Source organism: Anastrepha obliqua, chromosome 3, assembly GCF_027943255.1.
Source record: "Anastrepha obliqua isolate idAnaObli1 chromosome 3, idAnaObli1_1.0, whole genome shotgun sequence".
Lineage (NCBI taxonomy): Eukaryota > Metazoa > Arthropoda > Insecta > Diptera > Tephritidae > Anastrepha > Anastrepha obliqua.
The window spans coordinates 107,248,352-107,271,784 of record NC_072894.1 but is presented as its reverse complement, the minus strand read 5'-3'; the positions used below and the strand labels follow the sequence as shown (position 1 = coordinate 107,271,784).

General features: G+C 29.9%; 2 protein-coding genes across 5 annotated transcripts; one reads left to right on the top strand and one right to left on the bottom strand.

Annotated features, from left to right (window-relative positions):
- Positions 1-154: 154 nt before the first annotated feature.
- LOC129243011 (CCR4-NOT transcription complex subunit 7) lies at positions 155-20,267 on the top strand. 4 transcript variants are annotated; one of them, XM_054880022.1, is made up of 5 exons: positions 156-667; positions 1,129-1,534; positions 4,948-5,312; positions 5,388-5,805; positions 19,163-20,267. In XM_054880022.1, the coding sequence occupies exons 3-5, from the start codon at positions 4,951-4,953 to the stop codon at positions 19,286-19,288; spliced, it is 906 nt and encodes a 301-aa protein (XP_054735997.1). In that variant the 5' UTR covers positions 156-667; positions 1,129-1,534; positions 4,948-4,950; the 3' UTR covers positions 19,289-20,267. The 4 variants fall into 4 exon arrangements, with proteins under 4 accessions (XP_054735996.1, XP_054735997.1, XP_054735999.1 ...); XM_054880024.1 differs by having other exon boundaries at positions 4,927-5,312; XM_054880021.1 differs by lacking the exon at positions 1,129-1,534 and having other exon boundaries at positions 155-667.
- Positions 20,268-20,310: 43 nt separating this feature from the next.
- Positions 20,311-23,367, bottom strand: LOC129243010 (GATOR complex protein NPRL3). The gene is made up of 5 exons (XM_054880019.1): positions 23,292-23,367; positions 22,930-23,156; positions 21,240-22,863; positions 21,016-21,171; positions 20,311-20,951 (listed from the first exon to the last, which is right to left on the bottom strand). The coding sequence occupies exons 2-5, from the start codon at positions 23,084-23,086 to the stop codon at positions 20,621-20,623; spliced, it is 2,268 nt and encodes a 755-aa protein (XP_054735994.1). The 5' UTR covers positions 23,087-23,156; positions 23,292-23,367; the 3' UTR covers positions 20,311-20,620.
- Positions 23,368-23,433: the final 66 nt, after the last annotated feature.

Sequence of the window (23,433 nt, the reverse complement as noted above, 5' to 3'; positions counted from 1 at the left end):
TCTAGTCAGCGTTAAATGAATACGATTGTGTCAATCGTTTAACCTGTTTAATTTTCCTGACGTTCGTTTTTGAGGTACTTGTTAAGATTACTTGTTTTTAAAATTCAACTACCTATATCCAAAATTTTTAATTCCCAGACATATAATTTGTAATCCAAACAGCAAAAGAAGAAGAAGCTCAATAGAATAGCGGACCTTCTTTTCACCGTAGTAAATGCGGCAATTCCAGGTGCATTTACATCGCTCTCTTCAATATGCCTATAGGAGAGAACGAGATAAACATACACGCGTTCGAAAAGGTTATGCGAATTTGACGTGAATTGTGAATTTTATTTGCTGTTGCCGAGAAAAAAACGCGAACTTACTATAGCGCACACATTTTCTTTTAATTTTTCGTTTGGTTTTAAACACAAAAAAGGCTCAAAACTATCTAAATATATACATTTTTAATCGGTGTAAAACTTGGTTGAAAAAAGAATTCCTGAAATTAGCAGCAAACGACAGCAAAAAGTAAAATAGATCTTGGCAAATAGAAGCGTTAAAAGTGAAGTGGTATAAGAGGAAGTAGCGGTCGCCGCAACTCGCGGAAGCACCATTAAAACACCAAAAGTACATAAATTTGGAAATTATAGATTCTTGAAATTTACAGTGAAGGAATATGAAATGGGTAAGAAACAATTGAAAATATTTGAAAGAAAATTTAAACACAATGAGTTAGAAATTTATATATAGTAGGTATATACAGGCGAATGTGTTAGTGAACCAATAAAATCGGTGGTGGAATTGGCAAGCAAATATGGCAAAATTGCGAAGAATTCACAAAATTAAATTACAGCTATTGAATATTTATTAACGAGATAGAATTGGAAACAAATTATATATAGCTCACTTGATTGGCTCGCACCTTGCCTTGGTTGCAGCATTGAACAGATCAATTAGTCAAACACCACTTACACAAATTACATCTTGTTTATGTCGAATTTTGGAAAACTCACGCACATACCGATTAGCAAAGATTCAATGCTACTGCCAAGTTATTGAATTCATTTCGTAGATGTTTATCACGAAAATTGTTTTTATTTATGTGCATATACGTATATATAAGTGTGTGTATTAAATCTCTTGCAGGTATACGCCCAGCAAACGCTTCAATCAAGCGCAAGTCAAGTCTAATAAAATAAATAATCAAGAGAAATCCAATCAAGTAGCGAACAAAACAAAAAGCAAGCGTAGCTTGTACAAGTGAATGTCGCTTATTAATCAAATAAGAAAATAAAATAAACAGCGCTTGCCTCCACCATTACTCTAAAACGCTAATCAAATCCGGCGCGATCAAATTTTGAAAAGTTTTTTTTTTTTTTTACAAAGAATTCCCGCGCGTTTAAAATTCTTGTTGTGTAAATTTCACTAAGAGACGAACGAAGTTGTTAAAAATTAGAAATTAAAAAACAAAACAAAAAGTCGGTCGCATATAAAGTCGGTTTAAAGCAACGTGGCTGAAACAGCAGCAACAGCAAAGCCTACAACAGCTGATGTAAGTAGTGTAGCGACAGCTTTTGTCCTTCTGTACAGTGGGCCGTTTCAAGTGGCATTCACACCCAAACACGCTTGCTTTACGCAATTTTTATGTTAGCTGGCTGTTTTAGTACATATTTCAAAAAAATTATTATGTCTTCTGTTTGCGTTCACATTCAAAAGTAATATAATATTCCATTATGATACATTCCAAATCAGAAAACTAAACATGCAGCGAAAAGTTCATTTACATATCCAATTAAAATACACAAACGCAGCAAAATAATGCTTATAATTCGAAAAAACACAAAAACAAAAAAAAAACACTGCAAAATTTACATTTCCACGTACCGTTAACAAAAATGTTTTCCGTAAGCTTGTTGTTCATTGTCTTAAATGTGAAAATTTTTCCCATAAGAACACAAAGGCCCGTTGGCACCCAGCAAGCCTTACAAATCATTACTGTATCCAATTGCCTATTATTTTACTATACAATTATTTTTCAGAGCGGTGGGCCATTATAGATTAATTGTTCAATACTTTATTTATTGAGTACTATATTCGATTTTATATGATCTGTCATTTTTTTTTTTTTTTTTTTTCAAATGCTCAAATATAGAATTTGTAGAGATCATGCAGAAGATGAATTATTTTACTTCATTTATGGGTTTCGGAAAGCAAAATAGATAACGAAACCAACGCAAGACTGAGTCTTGCCGAGTGGAGTGAACAAGGCAAAAGAAAAAATTGGTTTCAGTTTATTGATTTGCCTAATACCAATAAATTCGTTAAAAAAAAATTTTTAAATCAAAATAAAATATATTCGCAAAAGGCGTAGACGTATTACGAGATGTATTCTACAAAGAAACGTTAAGGTCTAGCTCCATCTGATAATACTAAGGACCAATAGGTCTATGTGATGGCTTTCATCCAGCCAGTTTAACCTAACCTAACCTAAAATAAAACTCCCAATGAATTTATTAACCAAAGTTATGGTTTTAAAGTTCACGTTCACCGTGCAGAACCCTATTGCATACAGCTATAATCAATTAAGAAATCCAACATAACTTCCCACCTAAGCGTTTTGGTTTCTGCAGCTAAGCATCTTGGTTTCATCAAAAATGTATGTGTTCCGGGGTTGTCATAACCGCTTCAAGCAATTCCGGTTCTACTAAAAATCCAACATAACTTCCCAGCTAAGCGTCTTAGTTTCTACCATATCATCAAAAATGTATGTCTTCCGGTGTTGTCATAACCGCTTCAAGCAATTCCGGTTCTACTATAACTTTTGTTCACTTAAGGGGGTAGTATGGTTAATTCGGTGTAAAACAAGCATATTTTTCGATTTTTTTTTTGTCGACACAGTTGATTTATTCAAAATTTTAAAATTACTTCATTATAGTCATATTTAAAGAATATTGTGTGAAATTTTCATTGATTTTTATGAAGAAATGAGTTGGTGGCAGCGAATCTTCGCGGACGTCTCATAAAAAAGTTTTATTGCGGTGTCCCTCAGAACTCATTACTGGATCAACTAAAATCAAAAAACCAAATTGATTTCATCAGCTAATAAAGTTTTGCAGGTAACAACGTCGATTTTTTTTTTTTTTTTTTTTTTTTTTTTTTTTAATTTTTTAAAGCGCTTTGAAGTCAAAACACCGATTTTTCATAAAAAAAACTTGAAAACTTTGTTGTTTTAAAATATGATAAAATTTAAAAAAAAAAAAAAAACTCGACGTCATTACCTCGTGAATAAAGTAAAGAAACAAAAAAACCAAATTTGAAAAGAATCGGTGCAGTAGATATGAATCTACAGTGGACACCGACCGTAAAAAAGGCAAGTGTGAGAAAAACGCGTTTAAGGGGGGACCCTCATTTAGACGGTCGAAAAATGCATCATTTTTGGGAATTTTTTTCTCAGGTAAAATAACTTCAAACGTTTTGTAATTCATAAAGTACTTTAATAAATGTCTTGACTGTCTACAAAAATTTTCGGAGAAGAAAAAAAACATTTTAAGTATGGAAATATACACCTCGTCCATGGCACCTCATTCTATCTGTGTACATTCTAGCGCTCTGAATTTTTTTCTGAAATAAAAAAACCAAATTTTTTTTAAAACTTTAGGATAATACCTTCGATGTGACATTTTGATTTAAAAAAAAAATGTCGAAATTGATATTTTTTACCCAGTTTTATGTTAAAAGTGATTTTTCATGCATAAAAATTGACTTTAAAATTACAAAAAAATATGAAAATCTTTTTTTAAAAAAAAACACTTAATGTCACATTGAAAACAATTTAATTATCTTTAAAATGAGCTATTGTAAAGCCTGATTGGTTCAATACAGCGTTCTCAATTGTGTACACAAAATCGAAAAATGATGTTTCGAGAAAAACGCGTTTAAAGTTTTGGATACAGGCGATCAGGCCACCCGTCGCGTCCTGTTAAAAATTTTGTCACTCCTTCAAAAATACAGATATCGACTTGAAATTTTGAAAGTATATTCTTAAATAGTTGTAGAATAGATTAAAATTATTTCCAAAAAATCGATTTTTTTGACCCGATAAATGAGGGTCCCCCCTTAAAGATTTTCGGCAGCGTGAAATCCGGTTGGAGAGGTAGATACTTAATCCTTTGTGTCTTTGTCAATTTTACTCTAATGCACTTCAAACTTTCACACAATAATCTTAAGATGTTATAGAATAATTTAAAAAAAAAAAAAAAAAAGTAAAAAAAAAAAAATACCATACTACCCCCTTAAGCTCGCTTAGCCCCCGATCTCTTATCTATAAATTCTTGTCTTATATAATTTTTTACTGTAATTTTCAATGGCACCCACGCAATGATCCTTTTGTTTGCATTCAGGCTTTTTTTATGAGCCCCAACAAAAGCAAACAAAATGTCTCCTGAGTATAAAAAATTTAAAAAAATCAGTTGCGATTCTCGCAAGACAAGGCACTTGAGTTTAAAATATTCTTTTGACAATTTATGATATTACAAACCTCCATTGCTGCTTAACGGTAACAGCCTTTGTGTTGTTATGCCACTTTTATTTTTACTTGTTGCTACATATTTGCCAAATCAGACCGAAAAATCAAACCATACGACTTGTATGCATTAGATATCTACCACTGACGAATTTTCAAAAAAAATTTATTCATCATCACATCGAAAACACATACACATATGATATACAAAATCTGTTATCAGCGCTTTCATTACCAATTTGTATTAAGTAGACATTTTTACACTAAAAACTATTTGTTTTATATGTATGGCCTAATAATCCTTTTTTTTTTTTTTTGTACTTAAATTTTTATTTTGATTTGTATTTATATTTTCATTTTCCTTTTGTTTCCTTTTGTTTCAAATATGTTTTAACCACATCCAATTGTTTGTGCTAACAAAGCGCCCGAATATCTTTTTGCAGGCAATGCCTTCTGCCATAAGCGGTACTGGACACGGCTCAGGCGCCGTTAGTCACAACGTGAATATACCTAGCAATGAGGAGTGTGGCATTCGTGATGTTTGGAAGCATAACCTTGAGGAGGAGTTTCGCACAATACGTAAAGTCGTGCAAAAATACCATTATGTGGCGATGGACACAGAGTTTCCGGGCGTTGTAGCGCGTCCTGTTGGTGAATTTCGTTCCACCGCTGACTATCACTATCAGCTATTGCGTTGTAATGTCGATTTGCTGCGCATCATACAACTTGGATTGACCTTTATGGATGACGAAGGCAAAACACCGCCCGGTTACTCAACATGGCAGTTTAATTTTAAATTTAATTTAAGGTAAATACAGTTCTATTCTAATTTAATTGTTATTAAAAAAGTTTTCTAACAATGCGTTATTGAAATTGTTTACAGCGAGGACATGTACGCGCAGGATTCAATTGATTTGCTACAAAATTCTGGCATACAATTTAAAAAACACGAAGAGGACGGTATTGATCCACTTGATTTTGCCGAATTACTAATGTCCTCAGGCATTGTGCTTGTGGATAATATCAAATGGCTGTGCTTTCATTCGGGTTACGATTTCGGTTATCTACTAAAATTGTTAACCGATCAAAATCTACCCTCCGACGAGAGTGAATTTTTCGAATTATTACGCATATATTTCCCCAACATTTACGATATTAAATATCTGATGAAATCATGTAAAAATTTGAAAGGTGGCCTACAAGAGGTCGCCGATCAATTGGAATTGCGACGTGTTGGGCCACAACATCAAGCCGGTTCTGATGCGCTGCTCACCGGAATGGCATTCTTCAAAATGCGTGAGGTACATAATGAGAATAAGAATTTTATTATTGAACCGACATCGACATTTCTCGACTATGCCGTCGAGTTTAACAACAATAACAACGTTGTATAAGAAATGAAAACAAACAAAGAAAGCGAAGAAGAGAAAAGATAACGTGATGAAAATTAAATGCGTGATGCGAACTACTAAAACTGATAAACTGAAAACAGAAAACAGAGAAGGAAGCGATTTTGAAAAGTTAGCTGCGTCTAACTACACAAAAACATACATATATAATTCTTTTGAAATTTAGTGAACATGAGAGAATTCAATTCAACTTTCAATTTCAATATCGAGCAAACATTGCATTTTTCGATTAACATGAAAACGTTAATTTTCACACATTTCACTTTAAGTCATGTTCTTCTTGTTGTACTTTTCTTACAAACCAAAAAAAAACCAAAATTTGCTATTCTTAATTATCATAAATTCGTGCCGCCTATCAGCGTAACACAATTTTCGACTAACTGCTTAGAAATGCAGTCAGTGCACCATAAAAGACTGCAAATGCCTACAAATCGATATAACATTTTATCAATCATAATTTATTTATTCCCTTCATGTGTTCATTGTCAATTATTTCGAATCGCGTAGAGGCTTTGTTAGATATATTGAATTTAATCCTTGGTGATTGGTGATAAGGCGCTTCCTGTCAAAATTATATCACAAATATTTGATAATTTCAAATTAGATTTTTTTATTATCAATTTTTTTTTATTAAACCATTATTTGTTCTTTGAAAAATTTGCTGTGCAAATTTTATATGCTCCCTAACGGTATTATTGGTATGTTGTTGTTTTAACAGTAATGGTATAGTTTAGTTTCACTGACTTGGTGTGAGCATATTTTCTTATGCTTATGATAATTTTTTTATATTGTAATTTTTTTTCTTCACTTTATTATCCAGTTCATTGCATATGTTTTCAAATGAATTAGTTAGTGGATAAACTGCGTATATTTATTTTTTTTTTTTTAACTTTTTGTTCAGTTTTTCCTTCACTATTATACAGTTCATTGCATACGTTTCCAAATGAATTAGTTAGTGGATAAACTATAGATTTAATTTTCTTATTTAGGCATAAATTTTAGTGCTGAACAAAGCAGATTTTTGCTTTCCCTTCACTTGTACTATATGTATCTGCTGAACTTGAAATTTAATTTTTTTGTCTTCATCAAAGCCGAATTATTTTGAATTGAATGAAAATTCCGATGTAGTTTCTGTTTTTTAATTTACATTTTTTATTTATAATTTTTATTTTTTTGTTTTAATTTTGATTCTTTTATCGCGAGCCGCATACAAAGAATTAGTTTCTAGTTTGTTTAGTTTACTTTTTTTTGCTCATCAAAGCCGAATTATTTTGAATTGAATTGAAAATTCCGATGTAGTTTGAGTTTTTCTTTTTTAAATTAAAATTTTTTAATAAATGAATTAATTTATTTTATTAAATGAATTTTTTTAAATTAAATTTTTTTTTACAAATTTTTTTTATTTAATTTTTCCTTTTAAGTTAACTTTAATTTAATTTTTTTTTTTAATTTTAATTTTAATTTATTTATTTGAATTTTGAGTTAGTTTAGTTCCCCTTTAACGAATTTAATGCATTGGTATTAATAGTTTTTAATTCGTATAAAATTTCTGCCGAAATGATTGCTAAACGACCTAAGCTAGATTTTTGCACTTCTGAAATTTACTGCTTCTAAAGTCAGCAGCACGAAACTGCCTGCAACCTTTTCCTGTAAAGTTTCAATTTTTGCTGTGATCATTTCACCAATAATATGACTTCAAACCAATTACAAAAACAAAAAAACATTATTATTATATTTAAAACCCATCTTATCTCGCTTGTAAGAATTGATTCAAGTTTTATTGAATGATATTAATTTTTTTTTTTTTTTTTTTTTTTTGTAAACCATTCCCTTTTAGAACTCATTTTGTTTCTGAAATTTTTTCTGCAAACTCGAGACTTTCATTTCCAAATTTTCTCTTTCTTTTCTCAACTGAATTATGTTTAACTATTTTTTTTAATTTTTTTTTCACTCAACCTTCAAGCGTCCGCACCTGCCCAAAAATATTCCTTAATTAGAGCTATCGCGCCTGATTACAAGCAGTTTTATAAGAATTTATGATTACATTTTTTTATTAAGCAAAATTCTGTAAAAGAAGTTATTAAGCTTTTAATTTAATTTAGTTTTTTATTCAACCGCTTTATATAATATTAAATTATATCGAATTTATAATTTTTGTTTTCCAAATCACACAGTATTGTTGTCCTATTTTGAATTACTCAATAACAATAATTTTTTTTATTTTTTTTTTTTTATTACTTTACATAAGTTTTGCACAACTTGGTTTTGTTATTTTTCTTGTGCTTTGCAAATTTATAATTTACTATAATTTTATTATAGTCTTTATTATACAATCGTTGAATTGAATTGATTTTTTGATTTACGAAAATGATGAAAAACAAAACAAAACAACCAAAAATTGAATTTAATTGGAAAAACTTTTTGTTATTGTTGTTATTAAAAAATGCGAAATAAAAGCAAACTATCCCTTTGAGTTTTCATTTCTTGGAGCAAACCAAACTAAAAGCGTGGAATTGTAAAGTAAGCAATTGTATTTGTGTATATAATTACATGCATACATACATATTTATAAAACTGTATAAAACTGCTTTTAAGCACATGGCGAGAGCTGGTAGCTTTAGAGAGGTGGAAGCAATTTTTAATAGGTCTATGAATAAGTTCGTGCGGTTTTTTTTCGAAATTTGAATTTCGGATCATTCCCATGGCTTTTAAACGTTTGGAAATGGTTGATTGATCAACTCCCAAAGTTTTTGCAACCTCTTCTTGCGTTTGAGCCGGATCTTGATCGAGCAATTCCTCCAATTCGGTATCCATGAACTTTGGCGGCGCACCCTCGCGTTCTTCGTCTTCCAAGCCAAAATCACCACTTTTAAAGCGTGCAAACCACTTCTGGCACGTTCGCTCAGCTAGAGCATGCTCACCATAAACTTCCATCAAGATACGATGACTTTCGGCTGCTTTTTTCTTCATATTAAAATAATGAAGAAGAATTCCCCGCAAAAACACATTATTTGGCACGAAATTCGACATTTTCAAGTGTGGTAAAAATATTGTTGTTTACGCTTCAAATAAAAAACTTATACTGACGTTTGTGCCTTACGACAGTAGCTCTCCAATGAATGTTTGGAAATGTGGATCGATGGAATAATAATCAAGTTACGCCATCTGTTGTAAAACCGCACGAACTTATCCATAGACCTATTAATTGCTTAGAAATGTGGGTATTAGAGACTCATTCGTTTCGTTGGTTCTACGTAGTAAAGTTCGACGTGCAATTTTGTGTTAATATTTTTTAACGATTTAAAATTTTACAACATTTAGTAGAAGGTCCTATAAAAATATGCTTACATCTACTTTTTAGAGCAACTTAGCAAAAATATTTTATCTTTTGTAAAGCTAAAAGTGGTTTATCGCTGATTTAGAAAGTTAGAAAACGGGCAAACAAGCAGAAAATTACTCGTATTAAAGATTTTTCGCTGGAAATTTTACTTTAATATTATAGCAAATGCATATAGTTTGGCATTTGCGAGCGTTTGCATTTGGATTTAGCTAAAGAAATGGAAATTTAAAATGAAAAAATCTGTAATTAGTATTAAATATCTTAAATACATATGTACAAATGTACCCTTTTTTTTTTTTTTTTTGTCATAAGTACGAAAATTAGATGGGAATAATTTTTTTTTTTTTATTTTATTTATTTATTTTGACGTGACGTAGTTTTTCCTGTGTGCTCCTTCTAGTGAGCCTTATGGTAGTAGTCCGGTCAAATACTCATTTTTTATAGATATTTTTAGCAACGTTGTTTTTTGTTTTTTGCTTTTTTTTTAAGAAAATAAAATGCGATCGTTTTGATTTTACAATATGTTATTTTTGGCATCAAATAGTATACAAAAACACTTTTTTTGACATATTTTTTCGTAGTAGGGTGCCGTCAAAGTAATCGTCTTTAAAAAAAGATAGGTGGCTTGTCAACAGGATTTTGGCTCTTCAGGACATCTGAAACGAAAAAGTTAAACTGATTATTATTCTGTAGGCTTGTCATTCTGGCAGGTATTTTCAAAAGCCCGCCTTTTTTTTTTCAAAAAACAATTCCCATGTAGCACCTGCCAAAATGGCAAGCCTACAGAATAATAACCAGTTTAACTTATGGGTACCGCAATTTTCATCACAAACAAGTAAATAAACACTTTTTTTAAAGTTTGATAAATTATCCACAGAGTTTAAGGTAGCCATTTTTGAGAAAGAAAAAAAAAATACGCAAATAGTGCCAATTAAATTTATTTATTTTTTTGCTATAAAAGTTAGTTCTTATAAATGTTTTTAATTTACCAGTCGAAAACAAATCCACGTCATTTTGTGCTGTATATATTTAAAAAGATGTGTACCATTTCTAAGAAATGTATATGCTTTAAGTTTAAACAAACAAAATTAGTATTTTTTTTGGAATCGCAGTGGTTTAACTCTTAATAATATCACGCAAAAAGACATACGTAATTTTTTGTCAAAGAAAAACTTGCTATTTTTATTAAATTCAAACCGCAATTAAAAGTTATGCCTGGACTTATGACAAAACTAATTTACTAACTTTTTAGCAGGTTGCACTTTGGGATAAAAATAACATGATCAGTCGGAACTAAATTCAATAATTTAATCAGTCGGAGATAAATTTAATAATTTAAGGGGTTATGGGTAGTCAGATATCCGAAAAAATTATGATTTTCAAAAATTGTTTGTTTTGCTGGTCAATTGCTTTATTTTACAAAAATAAAAACATTGCATTAATACATCATATTTCGACTTGACTTAAGCAAAATTTCAATAAACAAAACATTAATAATTGTAAAAGTTATCGCTGTTTGTGTGGAGCCCGTGAGCCCGTTTCTCCAGAAGTTCCTTGCGGTGATTATCACAAGTCCATGGAGATGCATCTAAAATCAAACGGGCAAGAGAAATTAGTTTTATTTATAGATAATCGTGTGCCTGATCGAAGTTTTTTTCAAAATTAACAATATAGCGGCCTCATGAAATATTTTTCAGATTTTCGAGAAAAAAAATTGCCGGCTTTTAAAAATTGTTTAAAAAATCGAAATTTTTGAAAAAAATCCTTCGATTAGGCACGAGTTTTTCATGTTTTTCAAAAGCAGTATAAATTTTATTGAAATCTGCCAAGCGGGTTTTAAGTTACAGTGGTCACCAGTTCAAAAAACATAGTTTTGAGAAAAACGCATATAAAGTTTTGCTATCTGCTCTGGAGCGCCCGAGCGCCCTTTGTAAATTGTTTAATAACTCGAAAAGTATTTGTCGAACTCACTTCATATTTTCACACAATATTTTTAAGATGTTATACTTTAAGAAAATGCAAAAAAAAAAATCAATTTTTTTGAAAATTCTGACTACCCCTAACCCCTTAATCATTCGCATATAAACTTAATCAGTCGGTGATAAATTTAATAGTTTTCTACAATTTATTATAATTTGAATTCCTAAGCTGTCACCGTAGCCGAACGCATGGTCTTACATCACCTGTGGACATGAAACATTAAATGAGTTTTTCCCAGGAGTGGTCGCTTCCCGCCAGCCACTGGCAAAGCTCCAAGTGTATTGCTCATAAAAAAACATTTGAGAGGGGACATAAAACTATATGTATATCCCTCCGCTTGTGGAATAGCTTTAACTCGCACCTAACAAAGGATACACGTCCGTTTTACTTGTATATAGTGAAACCTCTCTTGAGCGTACACTCACCGTCAGTTAGCTTTTGGCTGTCCAAAAGAGGGTAACTATTTACTTCCGATACATACCATTTGGTATAGAATAAATGCCCACTTAAGGAAAGTGTACCACTAGTTGGGGTATCTGTTAGGAGAGATTACACGGGAAAGAGCAGACCGCTCAAGAGAGGTGCCCGGCTAAAAGGGGAGGAGAGATTACACTGTAGTTAGAAAGTACTAAGTCCCCACGTTGATTTGATAAAAGTCTATAAGTTACGTCATAAGTTAAAATCAAACAAGCCTCGAACCATGTTTCTCCGACGCCATTTTTTTTTTTTTTTTTTTTTCAATTCTTCGTTTGTAAACAATTAGGCGCAAGCTGCAAAATACCAACAAATTACATTAAGGAGAAGCATTAAAACACGATGCTTTTTGCGCTCAAATTGAGAGCTTCTTGACCGTCTGTCAATTTTTTTTATTCCTTCATAAATTATAGATGAATACATGATTCTCAATTGAAAATAAACTTGATCGCCTATTTGTCCCTGCCCTTAATGTTCTATTATATTTCTAGCCGCATTCGAAATTTCATTCGTCACGCTAAACCAATGACAGAATCAAAGTCAGTTAACTGCTTTTCGTCTATTTTCGGTTTTTTTGTGCAACGTATTGCTGCGAATCTTTGTGTTCAAAGCGTTCAAAATTGACCAATCCACGACTCACAGATTTTCTGCAGGCAAATTTATGTAAACTTAAACCGAGTTTTAAAAATTCAGTCGAAAAATTGCTTCAATATTAGATTTGCATCTCCTTGTAAAATTAAAGAATATACAGATTGTGAATTTTTTTGGTCTCTAGTGGGTCCACGCCTGCTCTAATCCATTTTTTGTTTGTGTTTTTTTTTTTTTTTTTTGATAATTACTTATCGTGTAGACGATTTCAACACAAAATACAAACTTTAGATTCTTATTTTAAGATATGTTTGTCTCCAGGTGTAACTTTCACACGTAACTTGAAAATGAATAGAGCGGAAAGATTGGGATATTCAACAGATTCATGAGTGCTCAATATAAAATTTGAAATCAGAAATTTCATATCAGGTGCGGATTTTGAAAGCGTGGAAATTTCAGATTAAACATAGAAAACACTTTTATATAGCTATCGTTAGGGAGGGAAAGGGTAAAACATATTGAAATTTTCAACACGTTTTGAGAATATGTGAAAATATTTGAAAAAGGATTTCAATCATCAAAGCATGTTTTCCTTTTATTAACGCTTTAAATTATACGATATTTACTGTAGACTGTTAAAAGAGGCTTTGAAAATTGTCAAGCAAATAATAAACTTATAAACAATTTTTGCTCTCCTGATAAAATAAACTACAAAGTTTTCGAAGATATTGAATTATGTAGCTTTAACAATTTAGATATAATTAGAAAATGAATTTATTACAAAAATAAATGTTTCACATGAAAAGTGCATATGACCATTTTTTGTGAAGGTTCTGGAAAAAAAAAAAACTTAGTAAAAGTTGATGTTAAATTTTTTTTTCTTAGATCTTTTATTCAGTTTTATTTTCTACTAAACATTTTTTTTTTTTCATTTTAATTTTTTTTTTAATTAAAAAAATTAATTTTTAGAATTACCGAAATTATTTGAATGAATATATTTTTTCTATGACTTATTAACATAGATTATAAATTAAAATAATTATTTTAAATTAATAAATTTAATTTTAAATAGAATGTGAATTGCCAACGTTTGATAAATTTTTTATTTTTTAACAAAAAAAATTTGGATAAAAAGCAAACAACACAAGTTCAATTCAGTACAATTGCTAATATTTTTTTTTTTTTTTAATTTTTTTAATACATTATTTTTTTTTCTTCCTTTCTTGTACAGTAATACATTTTTATTCCGCAGCATATATGGTATAACTTTTTTCTTTTAATTTTATTTTATTTATTTATTTATTTTTCACAAAGTCTTTACCAGTTTCCTATTTATCACAATACATTATTTTTTTGCGCCTTGTTTTATTTAAAACTGCATGGAACACCTTTCTTTTAATTAGTATTAATATTATGAAAAATAAATTTTCACCGTATCTGGTATAAAAAATTGCTTATACTAGCAAGGTGGCGCAAAATTAATCATTTAATTTTGTTTTTAATACTTTCTTAACTAAATGAACTAATAAAATTTTTATTTTGAAATACATATTGTTTATTGCAAATGGAGTGGCTGGCTGAAGGTCAAGGTCAATTAAAATTTTTTTTAAATTTTAAATTTAAATCAAAAATTTGATATTTTTTTATTTTAATTTTAATTTTCTACCTTTTTTAATTTTGAAAATTTTTTAATTTTATTTTCTAATTTTTTTTTATTAAAAAAATTAATTTTCTAGTTTTCTTTTAATTTAAATTTAAAAAACGAATTATTTAAAAATTTAGTTATCTATTAAAAAAAACTAAATTTAAATTTAAAAAATTATTTAAATTTAATTTTCTAATTTTTTTTAATAAAAAAATTCTAATCAATTAATTTAAATTTTCTAATTTTTTTTTTTTTAATTTAAATTTCAAAAAACTTGTTTTAGAAAATTAATTTTGCTTAAATTAAAATAAAAAAAATACATTTATATTACATATATAAAATTTAAAATTAAAAAAAAAATTTAAGAAAAAAAAGGTAAAAAATTGAGTTTAAAATTAAAAAAAAGGTAGAAAATTAAATTTAAAATTAAAAACAAAAACATGGGAACAAAAATTTTGTTTTTAATTTTAAATTTAATTTTCTAAATTTTTTTAATAAAAAAATCTACTTAATTAAATTTACTTTTCAAAAAATTAGAAAATTTAATTTTTTTTAAATTTGAATTTAAATTTTTTTGTTTTCGTTTGTTTTGTTTTTTTTTTTTTTTTTGAGTGATGGAAATGTTTATTTTGGCCTTCACTCCTTCACTTGTCTGTTTATTTGTATACTACAGCTGTCTAGTTCACAAGTGTAAAATACGATTGACATGCGACGCCATTGGCAAAAATTACAAGTCTTTCGGTTGGATGATTAATTTTGCGCCACCTTATATGATTTAAGTTATTATTACTATTTCAAGTAATAATACATTCGAATTAAATTTTCATTTTGTGGATTTATTAAAATACTTAGATTTCTCTAAAGTACAGTTCTCTTTGGATATATATATATATATATTTATATTACTTTTTTACCAAAAGGGTTTATGTTCCCTCAAAAAATACAAAAAAATTTCATTTAGAATAAAAATTGATGCTCAACAGATTTTTATTAAAAATTAAAAAAAAATAAAATTAATGAAATTCCGTTGAAATTTTTGAACTTAAAAGCAGAATTTTCATTTTTTTTATAGATTTCTCAAAGTCGCTTTAAATGTAATTCTCCAAAAGTAAAAGCGTGTAAATACATTTTTAATAGTCTACATCTTTTTAAAAGAAACCTAAATTAAAAAAAGTAGGAAAAGTGTATTATTAAAGCTTTAAGGAATTTCCTGTAAAAACGATTATTATTATTGAGAAATAAAAATAAGTTTTTACTTTTTAGCGGTTTCACACAGCAGAAAACAAATGGCTATTAAAATTAAAAAATTTTTTTTTTAAATAAAATAAACTTAAAAAAATAGCAGAAAAATAAATAAATATAAATAGTTAAATATAATATTAAAATAAATAAATATATTATTAGGTAGATAAAAATTGAGTATTGGAAAATATTTGCTATTAAAAATTTTTTTAGATGTGACCTTTTTTATTTTTAAAATAAACATAGTATTAACTTAAAAAAAAGTAAGCGGTCTTAAAAATATTTTTTGTAATTTAATTACTCTAACTTTTCTTTTTCCTCATTTTTAACTTTCGCTTACATTTTCTGAAAGATTCTCTTTGCATTGTGAGAAATCGCTAAAGCAAAAGTTTTCGTTATTTTTAAACTGTTTTTGGATTTCTTGTAGACTAAAATGTCGTTTGAAAAAAATAAATAAATAAAATGAAATATAAAGAATCAACTCCAGTTTTAATAAATTGCAATTCATATAACAAAAAAACCTTGCAAGAGCTGTCACAAAAACAAAAACAAAAAGGGAAAAACTCATTGCGATAGTCGCTTAAAATTTGCGCTTTATATACTAAAATTCAATGGGCTATTTGAAAATAGGCTCGGAAATTTTCTAAAAATACAGTTCAAAAAGTTTAAAAATTAAATGAAAATTTGTTAGATTTTTCTAAATTTTGTATAAAGTTTGAAAGTTTGATTTATATCGTTTTGGTAAATAATGAAAAATATTACAAAAAATGTTAACATGAAAAATATTGTAAATATTAACTATCATTTTTCATTATATATTTAAAATTAATTTTATTTTTTTTTTTCTCACTCATTTACTGCAAGAGTGTCATAATACGAAAAAAAAACCTAAATTTCAAGAAAATTAGCATTAAAGTCTAAATTTCAAGAAAATTAGCATAAAGTCTTTAATCCATTTATTATTTCTCCCCAAGTAAAGGTAAAGTTTAGCGTTTGCATGCACAGCCAAGCTCTGTCACTTCAACAAGGGAACACGGGAAAAGTCTTTGCTATTACAACAACAACAAATTTTCATATAATCCCATACTGTTAATAAATATCGCCATGCATTTTGCTGCACACAGCATAAATATTTATTTTGGGTCGCTCTTGCAGCAAATGGGCGAATATTATATACAGGGTTGGCCATATTAAACTGACCCATGTGATTATTAAAAAAATATGGAAAAAGAAACATTTTTTTGTGTTTCATTGTGAAAAACATTTAATTTAGTTCAAGGAGATTCGTTTACATCACTTTTTGAATATGATATCGCGCAAGTGGTCGCCCTTAGCTCGTATAGCGTAATGTGTCCGTTTTTCGGCGTTTTCCATAGTTTTGGCCAGCGTCTCGGCCGATATGGCGGCTATTTCCCGTCGGATATTGGCCTTAAGTGCGCCTAGTGTCTTTGGCTTGTTGACGTAAACCTTAGATTTCAAATTACAGTAAAAAGTTATAGGGTTACTCAATGGGTCAGTTTAATATGGCCAACCCTGTACATACATACATACATACGAATAATTTTTAATTTTTTTTTTTTTTGCATAAATATTTTGCTCTTACACAAAAATTCATTTTTTTTTTTTTTGAAATGTCGACATACGTATGCACATGAGGTATTTTATTTTTATTATATAAAATATTTTATGTAATTTAATTTCATTAAAACTTTAAAATTTGTTTAACTATTATAGTTTTTTCCTGTTTAGAAGTGAGTTATTTAACTAGTTTGTTTTTTTCATTTTTGTAGTCAGTTTTTTTTTTGTGAAATATGAATATTTTGCTCTTATTTAGAAATTCATATAAATTATATACATAAATATATACTTATATATGTTTTCACAGATACCCCTAATTTTTTTTTTTTTAAATATTGAAATACACATAAGATATTTTTTTAAGGTAATTCAATTCCATTAAAACTTAAGACTTTTTTAGCTAGTCTTTTTTTGTTTGGAAGTGAGTTTTTTTACCAGTTTTACCAATGTTTTTCTTTTCCTTTTCTTGCTTTTTTTTGTATTTTTTTTATATTTTTTATATTTTGTTTTTATTTGAGTTTTTTTTTGTAACTTCAAATAAGAATACTTTTTTCACATTCAAAACCTATAATTTGTATTGGGGAAGGGAAATCTAGTTGTTAAGAAAAACTTTTTTTTAACAATAAACGCATAATTAGAATTCCATCCAAATGTTTAATATTAGCCAGAATTTTATTTAAGTAATTTAATAGAATACGATTAATTATTTTTGATTATGATTTAAAGCTTAACATTTTTTTGGTTTCAGTTTTTTTATTATTATTTAAAAAAAATATTTGTTTCATTACTTTAAACAAATAAAAATTTTAACTATTTTTAATAAGGACTCAGAAAATATTGTTTATTCTTTTTTTCATTTTTGTTTTTTCAATTTTTATTTCAATTAATTTTAATTGTGATTTAAAGTTAACATTTTTTATTTAAAATTTAAATTTTTGTTATTCTTTTCATTTTTTTGAATTATTTTTAATTATGATTCGAAACTACATTAAACAATTTTTTTTATTTTTAAATTTTTATTTCAATTGTTTTTGATTATGATAATGTTTAGCTTTACATTTTTTATTATGATTTAATTTTAATTATTTTTAATTATGATTCAAAGCTAAAAATTTGTTTATTCTTTTTTTTCTCTTCTTTCTTATTTTTTCATTTTTTTCACTCTTTATTTCAATTAATATTAATTATGAGTCAAAGCTAAAAAAGTTTTTTATTTAAAATTTAAATTTTTGTTATTTTTTTCAATTATTTTTAATTATGATTCAAAACTGAAATTTTTACATTTTTTTCATTTTTCAATTAATTTTGATTCTGATCAAAGCAAAACAAAAAACTTTTTATTACGAGTAAATAAAAATATTTATTAAAAAAACGTTTTTTTATTTTTCAATTTTTATATCAATTAATTTTAATTGATTTTATTAAAAAAAAAATGTTTTTTTTTATTTTTGAATTTTTATTTCAATTATTTTTAATTATAATTCAAAACTAAAAATTTTTTTTTATTCTTTTTTCATTTTTTTCTTTCAATTATTTTTAATTATAATCAAAGCTAACAATTTTTTTATTTTAAATTTAACTCTTAATTTTTTTTCAACTTTTATTTCAGTTAGTTTTAATTATGATTCAAAGCTTTTTATTTTAAATTTTTTTAATGCTGTAAAAAATATAAAAATTCTAATTATTTTTAACTTGATTCAAAGGTAAACATTTTTTATTTTTTATATCTTTTATTTTTAATTATGATTCAAAGCTAAACAATTCTTTTATTTAAAATTTTATTTATTTTTTAATTATTTTAAAAGTGTTATATTTTTTTGTATTTTTTTTCGTTTTTGCTTTTTATTGCTTCAAAAAATATGAACAATTCTAATTTTTTTAATTATGATTTAAAGCCATTTCATTTTATTGTGCGTGTTATTGTTACAAAAAAACGCATTTAAGTATTGGTGAGGGAAAACTAATTGATAAAAAATATATCATAAAGTGTATACAATACAAATGTTCAAGTAATTTAAATTTCACCAAAGTTCTAATTATTTTATTCAGAAATTATGGCTTAGCTGATTTGATTTATATTTATTAGATCTCTGAATGCTCAAATTTTGTTTTAATTACTCTGAACTTTGTTTAAAGATTCCGATATTCAAAGTTTTCCTTGCTTGTTGTTTTTGCTCTACTGCTACTATCTGCTCACTGTGCCTTAGGTCTTAAAACCTTGTTTTTGTAACACTAAAATTATTGCTTTGCACTTTGAATATTTCTTCTGTTTATTATTTTGTTTATTTATTTTTATTATTTAGTTCCAATTACGGAAGAAATTTTTACCTTGCACATATGTATATACTCTCCCGCCGCAACTCTCTTCATACATAACCTTTTGCTTCTCTTCTCTCTTGCAGATGTTCTTCGAGGATAATATCGACAATGCCAAATATTGCGGTCATCTTTATGGGCTCGGCACATCGTTTATTGTAAATGGCACAAACTTCCACGATAGCAATGGCGACAACAACAACACAACGTGATTCGTTTTCATTGAACGTACAGCGAACACGGCGAACTGATTAAGATTCAACTCGTCGCGCAGGTTTGAAGATGATACTTTTTTTGTAAACAAATAACAGCAACAGCAGTAAGGCGCGCAGTAAGGCACTTAAGATGAAAATTAAGCTTTTAAATAAAAAGAAATATCCACAAAAGTGGGGACTTTAAACAGTTATCAACAAAAACAAAACACATAGGAGCAAATGGAGCAAAACTTGTAAACAAGGAGGGCGAACAAACAGAAAACAAAAGAGCTCACACACACACACACCAGGTTAAACACACAAAACAAGCAATAAAAAGTTGTTTCAAATCCAAACAAACCAAAACAAGATATACTCCACCCAGTACAGATTATATGCGGGTCAAGACAAAAACAGAAATGTTGGCAAAACGGAGCGTGAAAACAAAAACAAAAGAATAATCTTAGAGAAATAATGCTAATTTAATTAAAAACGTATGTTTAGTCAATATTTATATGAAATTGAAAAGCAACTTTTAAAACATTCAACGTGCACATTGTTAAAAAAATATATATACGTACGTTAATCGTCAAATGTGAAACAACAGTAATTGTAAAATATTTTTTTTAACGCTAACTGCTACGATTTCTTAACTACCACAATAACAAATGCAATCTTTATTAATTATACCGTATTCATTGTCTTGCTAATTAATATATAGATATATACCACATATATGCATATATATATATATATCAAATGTGTATGTAAGTTAGAATCTTTAAGCTACTTCTAATCGTAAAACTCTAAATGTAAACATAATTTAAAGAATACAAAAGAACCAAACGTACGTAGAAATATATATAATATAAAGATATACTCCTCTGTAAACGTTGTGTCGTCCCTTCCTTGTACGTGAAAGAAATATAATTAAAATTTAAAACTTGTATTGTAGTAGAAAAAAGTAAAAATTATACAAAAACAAAAAACAAATAAAAGGAATCACTAGTTTTAATAAACAAACAAAACATAATAATAATTAAAAAAAAAATTCAGCTTAGTTTTAATTAATGACTCAACTAAAATACGCTACAGACTAAGCACGAACAAAAAAAAAAACAATGGCAGAAAGAAAAATTTGTTTAATTTCAGCATGAAAATGCAGTTTACATTGTGCATTGTTGTTGCCCATTACTGCCTTACTAAGCTGCCGCTGACACTGCAAACTCGAAGCATTTCAAATGCCTCATTTCACATTTTTGTAAGTGCTCGCCTTTACACTTCTTCTCACTCTTTTCGCACATATGTGCGTTCCGACCTTTCCCACTTCTGCTCCTTACGCTGCGCGCTTCATTTGTTATTGTACATTGATGCAATAGCTGGATCCTCAGTCTCATAGATAATCAAAACATCGCGGAATTTATCTAACAGTTGCAACAATTCGGCTGGGCGTAAACTTTGAAAATACATAATTTCCTCTAGGTGATGTTCGCTTTTAAAATAGCCCGCCTGATAGAGTTTCACCAACAACGAAAGATCGTCGACGTTCGTTGAAGCTGGTATACGTCGTATTGCCGTACGGTCGGCTTCACTAAATATAGATAGCAGTTCTTTAATCTTTTCCTCATCCTCAATGGATGCTATACTATCACAGTTCTCAGTGCTCATGGAAGCGGTCATGCTGTACATGTAGAATTCGTAGTTGAAATATTTGTGGAACAAAAAATCGAATTGAACTTTCTTACCTAAAATTTGATTTGTGACTAGAGGAGGGTTGTGCTACAATATTATCTGATGCCGTCGAACAGCCGCCCGAGTAGCGATCTTCTGTAATGGAGCGATGGCTGGTGTGTGGCACTGGCAATGGTTGACTCGCGCATGAGAGCAAGGAGCCAGCGTTGCTGCAAAGTGGTAGTAAATTAATAGAAAATACACGAAAAATGTAAATCATTATACGCTAATCACTAACAGATCATCATCGCTGACATTCATGCTCCTACACATCGGCGATATCATCAATTCGCCCGTAGCGCCCACACCCAGTGAACTGATTGTATTAGTACCTTCCTGCAAGTCCATCAGCGACGACTTGTGTTCATGTGCGCCATCACTGCAAACCGAGCAATCGCTGGCCGCCACATTCATGCTGCTCACACCGCCATAGAAATCATCGACATCACTTGGCATAAACTGCACATAGGTGTGCAATTGCATCAGCAGATGATGCTGTAACATCCAGACCACCATTTGTGCGAGCATACCCTGACGCGCCGATTGTTGCAGCGGTGTAGTGAGATGCCCAATGGATGTGGGCAATGAAAAATGTGAGATTGCATCAAATAGCGACATGCCGGCGAAGCGCGCAGAGAATTTCTCAACCAAATGCGATTTTGTATGGAGCGGCGCATCAGGTGCAATTACGTAGACATTTGTCTCGCAGAGCGGATAAATAATGGTTGCTTTGCCCCAATAAACTAGATGTGAAACTATTTTGTAGACATGCTCAATGCTCATATCCGCCTCGGAGGCAAGCATTTGTAGGCTCATCAAAGGTGTGTATATTTCCACCAACTGTAATAGCATTCGCGCCGCGCGTGGCGGCACACAATCGAGCAGTTCGGCATAGTCGACTAGCAGCATACCGTGATAGGGCTTTAACGAGCGCAAACAACGATCTATGGCCTCGGGATCCACCATGCTGCCTTTCTTGTGCAACTGATGCGCTTTTTGTGGCAGGCAAAAGCTCACTGTCAAATACTGATTTAATGTTGTATTCAGCAAGCCGGTAGTGCATAGGTCGTGATAGATCGATTTGAGCGCTTGTGCTAAGGTGCTACGCTCGGCGATGGCATCGAAAGTGCGCTCCAGCGGTAGCTGCTGTGACGAGAGTTCGTCATGAGTGCGCGCCATAAGCATTGTCTCCTCAGTACAATAACCGGCGCGTTGCTCTTCGACACGTAGCGCCAAACCGAGACGTTTGCTTAGTTCATAGTAGCATTTCACTATGGAATAACTGGCTTGCGCATGCAAAGCGAAAACGATATTTATGAGCATTTGTTGTGGCTGTGACTTCGGCTGCGGCAATGTAAGCGTAACATTTGTCGTTGCGCCACCACTGGGCACACCAGACGACACTGCAATTGGCATTGACGTAGGTGCTGTGCTTACGCTATTGCTTGCATTGCTGCCACCACTAGACCGTTGCTCGTTGCGTGGTATCAACGTAGGGTGCGACACAAAACGCACATCATTCACTTTCAATTCTAATTTTTGATTGCACAATTGTTGCTTCACGGCAAATAGTGTAGATAGCACTTCATCGGTGAAACCTTCCAGCTGTCCTTTGGGTGCGGTATTGCACAAATTGTTGCAAACACCGAATACAGTGGTAGGTGTAACATGTGGTGGGGGCACAGTCTGCAACAATTCATCGGAGCTGCTGATAGCATAAGGATTACGTTTTCTGCTCGTTTCCGACGACACTTGTGAAACCAACGATGTGGCTGAACTGCTCATTGCTATATCGACCAAGGGCGGGTTATTTAAAACCGGCGCTGATGCAGCCAACGACATGCAATGCAACTGTGGCTTATCTATAATTACAGCAGTGGGGCGTGAAAGTGAGAATTATATTTTTTTTCTTTTTCGCAGCTATTTACCTTTATAGACGTTTTCGTAGGGATAGCGAAATAGGAGGCGGTCGCCTTTGCTGTCCATATAGACAAACATCAAGGCAATCGGATTTACTTCCATTTCCTTTAACTTCTTTAACTTGGGTGGAAAATGATTAAAATTGTAGAGTAACTGCGATTTCATTAGTAAGAAAACAGCTGTATTGATTGATGTACACTGATAAGAAATGCTTTTTCCTCATGCGTTGCGTGTACTATGAAATTCACAATAGATCGCAGCGGATTTAAAAAATTTACTCCGAGTATTCAACGAGTTTTAATTTATTTTGTATGCAGTTAGAATTGTATAGCAAAGAAATGATTTTCTTTAACAAAATCGCGGTGCTTACCATAAACGTTAATAAATATATTCTGTTTAACAATTGAAGTTTAGGTATTTTACCACAAACGTCACAGAATTATGCCCGCACGACAAGGCAAGCAACACTCAGAGAACGTTAATACAATAATACATTGCAACACTGTTCACAA